The sequence below is a fragment of the Salvelinus sp. IW2-2015 genome, unplaced genomic scaffold (genome assembly GCF_002910315.2).
Source record: "Salvelinus sp. IW2-2015 unplaced genomic scaffold, ASM291031v2 Un_scaffold2338, whole genome shotgun sequence".
Taxonomy (NCBI): Eukaryota; Metazoa; Chordata; class Actinopteri; order Salmoniformes; family Salmonidae; genus Salvelinus; species Salvelinus sp. IW2-2015.
The window spans coordinates 135,707-143,001 of record NW_019943663.1 but is presented as its reverse complement, the minus strand read 5'-3'; the positions used below and the strand labels follow the sequence as shown (position 1 = coordinate 143,001).

Sequence of the window (7,295 nt, the reverse complement as noted above, 5' to 3'; positions counted from 1 at the left end):
TCCAATTCTTACACCCGAGTGAAACCTTATTCCCTATTTAGTGCACTACTTTTGACCACAGTCCATAAGGCACTATAATAGGGAATTTGGGCACTTTCTGTTTGAAATGTTTGACTGTTGTGTTGCAGTTATGGGTCTAACTCTCAACCCCTGTCCTGTGCTTGTGTTGGTCTTAACCTCCTGCAACCCCTTCCTGTCCTGTGCGTGTGGTCTAACTCTCAACCTCCTGTCCTGTGCTGTGTGGTCTAACTCTCAACCCCCTGTCCTGTGCTGTTGTGGTCTAACTCTCAACCCCCTGTCCTGTTGCTGTGTGGTCTAACTCTCAACCTCCTGTCCTGTGCGTGTGGTCTAACTCTCAACCTCCTGTCCTGTGCTGTGTGGTCTAACTCTCAACCCCTGTCCTGTTGCTGTGTGGTCTAACTCTCAACCTCCTTGTCCTCGTGCTGTGTGTGGTCGTAACTCTCCAACCCCCTGTCCTGTGCTGTGTGTCTAACTCTCAACCCCCGTTCCTGCTTGGCTGTGTGGTCTAATCTCAAACCTCCTGTCCTGTGCTGTGTGGTCTAACTCTCAACCTCCTGTCCTGTGCTGTGTGTAGATCCTGGATGAGGTGGAGAGGCGGAGGGGGATCTCTGCAGCCCTGGTCTACCCCTTCATGAGGAGTCTGATGGAGTCACCCTTCCCAGCGCCGGGGAAGACCATCAAAGTCAAGACCTTCCTRCCTGGAGCAGGGAATGAGGTTGGAGACACATCAGCCCTTGGTTGCTAAGGTTCCATCAAAGAAGGATGATGCATGAAGATAATGCGATGTATGCTTAATTGAGCATGACCTGTGAYCTCTGYRAATGTATGACTGGTTGTGACCCMAGGTTKTGACCCCARGTSGTGTTCTYCTCCCCAGGTCATTGAGCTGAGGCGGCCCATGGACTCCAGACTGGAGCATGTAGACTTTGACAGTCTCTTCAGCTGCCTGAGCGTGCGTCAGGTGGTGCAGGTCTTCGCCTCCCTGCTGCTGGAGCGCAGAGTCATCTTTGTGGCTGATAAACTCAGGTGAGCGTCAAGACTCTTATTGTTAGTAACCCTTCTAGTAATAAGTAAAGATGGAGAGAGAACTGAATCACCTTCTCATGGGAAGCTGTCCCTGACTAATGGTCATGCCCTGTTAGAGGCAGGCGGGGGTTGTTGAAACTTGTAGTTGTTAGATGATGGTTACTTGTGCCAAGTGAAATGCTCAATAATACCTTTAGATGCAGTGTTTTGTTAAGGTAGTTCTGAAAYGCTAAGGGCTGTTGTCATTGTTAGATAATGATTGAAACTACAGTATTTACAGAGAAATCTAATACRTAGAGCTCTCAACGCCTGCTCATATTGTAGTGTAAGGTTATTGCCCGACAAAGATCTTAACCCTCCGACATTAGGCTATAAATAGTAAAAATAGTTMCTAGAATACTTCATCCTTGTCACACATGGTGGCTAGGAGTGAGATCAATTACTGTCTAGGATTACGGTGTATGTTAGCAAAAATGTCCCTCAGTTATSTCTGAAGTCCACTGTCTTTTTCTGCAGTGAATTCACCTATTCTAACCCCATTACAATAACATCTGCCTTACATGAGAGGGATTTTATCTCATGCTCTTGTACATTTTCCCTTTTCTGTTTACATTCACACAGAGATCTGACTTTTCTCAGACCCACAACATTGCTGAGCTCAGGGATCCTCTATCTGTATATTTCTGGACATGTACAGACTGACTATGATACTGACTATGATATCATAACACTGTTTCACATATCTTGGTGCATTTCCTCTCACAGAGATGACATATCCTGAACTTTAAAGAAGGACTAACTTCAAAGAGAGAATTTACATGTATAACAGTTCCAATAGTGGGGATTGCCCTGCCGCTCTGCCAGCGCACTCTGGCTCACCCTAACTGTTGATGGCAGATTGAATTCCTCAGTCGAGCTGCTTGCCATTCACCCAATCTGCACAGCAAATAGCAGCCTTCTACTGTGGGTTTGTCAGTTGGTGCTTAACGGGTTTAGCACGCGGGAACAGGGTTAGAGCTGTTAAATTAATTCTCCCTGCATGTACTCACAACTGATGTGGTTCCAGAAGTGGGTCATCTTTGCCGGGGGCCACTGTCCAACCCCGGCAGGCAGGGTGGGGTGGGGTGGGGCCGATAACATTGAGCTAGGGATCTCCAAGGAGCCAGAGTCCCACCAGGCAGGCACAGCAATCTGCCCCTGGCTATAGGACAGCACTCTGGGCTGAGGGGCTCTGTTAGAGGGGGGCAGGTTTGTGTTGAATGGTAATCTCTACATATCAGAGGACAGTTTAAACAAACATCAGTGGGGGCAGTGACTGTGAGGGGAAGGAATGTACTTCCTGTGTGCAGCGACTCTCCCCTCTGATCTATGGCTTCACTGTCACTGTGTGACTGATGGCGCCATGTTCACTCCCTGGTCCCTGCCTGGCCTGTTTACGACAGCTCTCTCTCCACCCAGGGGGACTCAGAGAAAGCTGTTTTTGTCGTCACTCCGCTGTTTGAGACAATGACTCCCGGGTTCATGTCAGTTTGCACATCACCCAAAGATTGTTAATCAGTCACCCATTTCTAAGGGCTCATGTGAACAGCAGCAAGGACTTGAGAGCAGTATCGAATAGTCTGTGTCTGAGGTACTGTTAGTGAACAACACTGAAAATCAGCACCATGAGTCTTTACAGACTACAGTACTACAGACTACAGTACTACAGACTACAGCCCTGCTCAATGTTAGAACTTCATTGAAAACCATATGCTATTACTTAATAAAACCTGCTTTGTATCAACACAATGACATACTTCACCATTCAGGTCTTATTCAGGATCTGAATAAAGGCAAACAATATGTTTTCAATGTGGAATAGCGTCACAAAACCAACCAGTCCTTTCTGTGTGTGTCTAACTGGACTTAGTCTCCAGGACTCACACCCAGAACCACAATAGATGGAGCTCTAGCTGCCAGAGTGCCCCAGAACACGGACCAGACCCCCTGTGTCTCAGTTCCCATTGAAAACAGGATTCAAGGAGCCACTCTGGGCGTCATTGGGCCATGTTGGGGAGAAGGGAGAGACCCTCCACTGACTTCACTGGTAAAAGGGTCTGATCCCGTGGGAGACAGAGAACGCAATTCAATCCCAGAAATCCCTTCCAACACAACATGATGTATGTCTGGGTGTAATCTATATCCAATAGGAGAAGGATCTGAGGGAGGGAAAACACCAAACAGGCCATGTTAGGGAATGTGTCCCCACTGGGTTGTACTGTGGTAAGATTTGATATAAAAGTATTGTTTTTAAACCAACCCTTAGCCATGGTATATTGGCCATATACCACCACCCCTCTGGCCTTATGCTAAGACAGAGGTTGGCAGAATGGCTGTACTGACTTCAAACGAGTCCCAAGACGCTTGTGGGGGTTGTAGAGCAAAATGGAGAACACCATCATGTTCGTGAGAGTCTCATCTTTCCACAGAGGGGTTTGTAGGCCAAACCGTTCGGACACTACAGACGATTTTGTAAGAAGACCGATTTTTATGATGTCTCATGGTCTGAAAACCCCCTGCTCTAGCTCTGTCACCTTTCATTGCAGATGCGGAGGTGCGACATAGACGGATGCAGTGGATCCAATGCAAAACAACAGATATCTCTAGCTTGAACTGACTATTTTGTATGTTTTTTATTAGTATTATCATGCTAATTTGATTATGCTAAATAGGCCTTAGGTTTTTTTAATGTTTATCTGACTCCATTTGATATTATGGTAAAATCATGTGCAATGAAGTATTATGTGTTTAGCCGACTAAGATCAAGAAATGGTCATGAGAAGCGAATATGCTATTATTTATTTACTTAAAAAATGTATGAAATTACATACAAGGCATGAAGCTTAAGTTACAAGGCATTACTGAGCCTTAGGCATTGTCTTGGGCCATTTGCCTTGCGGCGAGTAAATTAGGGCCGAGCCTACGGGGTTACATGGACTGTTGCATTAACCCTTTATTTGTACTGTAGGCTGTGTATGACTTGTTTAAGAGGTCACAACGGGTCATTTGCCTACAGCAAGCGTCTTTGTACGTATAGAAATGCTTTATATCAGACATGTTGCTGCTTATCTGTGACATCAAACAGCCAGACAGACAGTTACTCAGAACTGATGATGATTAACCAGCAAATGGCTGCTGTAAAACCAACTTTGATGCCTAATTACATAAATTCATCATCGGTTACATCAGACTGTAATTGCTTAACCAGATTTACCTGAAGGCTCTGTGCTGGGATTGCTGCAGTGCTCATAATGTTTGCCAGGTCGCAATTGTAAATGAGAACGTGTTCTCAATTTGCCTACCTGGTTAAATAAAGGTGAAATAAAAAAATTAAATGTAAACATCATCTTCCAGTTATTATGGGTCTAGGACAGAGAAGGGTTACCACCACAGAGAGAGTGTTGGCTTGTTTGATCTGCCTCTCTGTGGCTCTAAATGGGCGGGTCTCAACTTTTTCCCTGCCATTCCTCCATTGTTAGGGCTTGCCCGTGGGCTAGGTTCAAAATATACAGGTTAAGACAAGAGGATTCTAATATCCCATAACTCTTTGCAATTCATGTGACCAGCGTTGCTAGTTAGCAACGACGCTAGTTAGCAACGGCGCTAGTAGATATCAATGGAGCTGTTTCCATGAATTTGTTTATTTTCTAACGCTTCTGTATAGATTTACTTTGTTGTCTTAACCTTCCCATCTTCAACCTAGCCTGTGGGTGTAGAGGGGATTGAATCACTTCTCTTTTTTTAGCCAATCTGAGAACATGGAGGTCGTTTCCGATTACTGAAGTGCTTTAATAAGTCAATGTTTCTATTGTATTTGATGAGAGGACCACAGTAGAAGAGACAGGGGATTGGGAGGAAGGTAGTGTGTGTATGAGTGTGAGAAAGATGGAGGGTAAGAGAGGGAGAAACAGGGAGAAAGAAAGAGCGGGGGTGCAGAGGGAGAGCAAAAGACCGCCTCTGAAAGCTTTTCTCATGGTCATGGTGAATTAATCAGGCTCTTGTTTTCTGAGGGGGAGAAGGAAGGCTGCTTTCTGTACCTCGGTTCCCCTTACACCGCTCACTGTAACATCAGAAAACTTTAAACTAACACATGGTAGTCACCAGATGTTTTGCATTTTTATTAGTTTAAAATCCTCCTTTCAAACSCCATTCATAATTTTCTTCTACCACCTGTTGAAATGACTGGGGTGTGCATTAGATTCAGGAAGAGCCCATTGCTCCAGACTCCAGCAGCAGCAGCCGTATAATATGGTGTATGTCTGTAACCCCAGTCTGTTAAAGTGAGCCACTGTAGGTAGCTACAGTGTACCACTCTAATCTGGGAACAAGCTGTACAGTTTATTTAGTCCCTTATTACTCCTGAACACTTGTATCACACTGAGCAATGCTGGCACTGCACCAAACAACCTACAACAACTTAACACTTTCCCTGTGTGTATTTCTAATGCCCAAAGGTGGAGTGGATGAACACAGTGGAAACATACTGTGTGTAAAATATTTCTGTGAGACTGAAGAGGGAAACTCAGAAGATGGAAACCAGAGGCCAAGCATCTGACTTTCTTATTATTATTATTATTATTATTATTATTATTATATATACACACACACTGCAATGCTGCCCACAAGAAGCATTGGAATCAGTAGGCTTGAATAGGACCATGTGTAGGGTTGCTCAAGGGAAGCCTGGTCTTACTGTTCAACAGCTTCCGCTACAACTGTTCATACCAGGGAGTCCAAGCCTAGGCCGTGATGGGGACTTGAGATCCTTATGGAGAGGAAGTGGGGAAAAGACATTGGAGCTCTATGTGAATACTAAACATTCTACTAGATGCACCAATGAGCAGTAAGCACACACTCATTCATCATTCTCACCATTGCTTAATTTGAGCCGGATCCTAATAAAAGCGATCAAAGTTAATTCGTCATGTGAAAAAGTAGATTTTCAGCACAGGCCTGATATTCGAGTTGATTCAGGTTGGGCCGGCCTGGGTTTAGGTTTGCACAACATTGCAACCTATGTTTGAGACCAACGCGTGGCCGTTGCTGTGTGAGAAGCACGCCTGTATCTCTCACAGAACTAGAATGAGATTCACTTTCTATGATCTCTCTCTGCTCTGCAACTCTCATCTCTCCAGCGTTGCACTTCATCATTTATTTCCTCATAGAATCATAGCTGCGCGAAGGGTTCTGGAGGAGATGCAAAACCCCTGATACATTTAAATACATTTGCTAAAGTTATAGAATTACTGCTGTCTGTTCAGAAAGAAATGAAATAATTCAGAGTAGCCTAGTACACCATGAGAAAGCCTGTAATTTAGCCACAGAAGATCAGTATCTTATTTTAACAAATTATCTAGCTATGGATTGTGTGTAGCCAATAACAAGGCATAGCCTAAATCTGTCAGTGAACAGCATGCAGATAAATCAGGCAGTATTTCAAATACAATCGTGGGAAAACATAGGGTGGAAAGCAAATGGCTCCTGCTGGAAAGAGAAGACACTAATGTGTTTGCTGTAGGCTACCAACATTTTTGATCAACTTCCAAATATTTTTTTACAAAGTAAAACGAGAGAGAGTGAGGCTTTTGGCACGAATCACCAGCCAGTAAGCTGCACACCATTGGGTGAGTCAGTGAAACTGGAAGGCATTTTTAGGACTATCATTTCCTCTTCATATTGTAACCTACAATATGTGTGTCTCCACACACCTATGCCTAGACTATTGATGGATTCAAGAAAGGTTGTTTTTATTGATCTCAGTGTGTCAGTGTCAAAGTATACTGTCATTTTGACCATTTGTACGGTATTAAAAAAGATTCTGCCAAAGTCTCCAGTCATGTAAAATGATGCAGAATTGCATGAAATGCATTTATAAAAGGCATTTTTTTTCCGCAGACCTTAGGCTACTAAAAATGTTCTCCATTTGTGCAACTTCTGTAAGTGCCTCTGCTCTACTTCTCTATGCCACTACGCAAATGCAATAATCTGTATGCAGTGCTTTATTAAAGGGGATTTTTCTCTCATGCGTTCCAGTACATCAGAGCTCCCCAGCTTACCCCCCTCTCGCACTAACTTTTTTGTTCCGGCACCTCCCGATTTACAAATGAAGCACTGATTCTCACCCAGAAAAATATGTATGTGCTTCAGTATGAGGAGCTGTTAGTCAACAGCTGTACTGATGCTCCTGCCAGGGCCTGTGTTTGTCCTGG

General features: G+C 44.2%; 1 protein-coding gene across 1 annotated transcript in view; it reads left to right on the top strand.

The window, feature by feature from the left end:
- Positions 1-595: 595 nt before the first annotated feature.
- LOC112073697 (DENN domain-containing protein 2B-like) overlaps positions 596-7,295 on the top strand; it is a gene marked incomplete at its 5' end in the record, with an annotated part of 16,544 nt that continues 9,844 nt past the window's right edge. Inside the window, 2 exon segments of the mRNA XM_070440255.1 lie at positions 596-736; positions 899-1,047. Coding sequence (XP_070296356.1) covers positions 596-736; positions 899-1,047 — 290 coding nt within the window.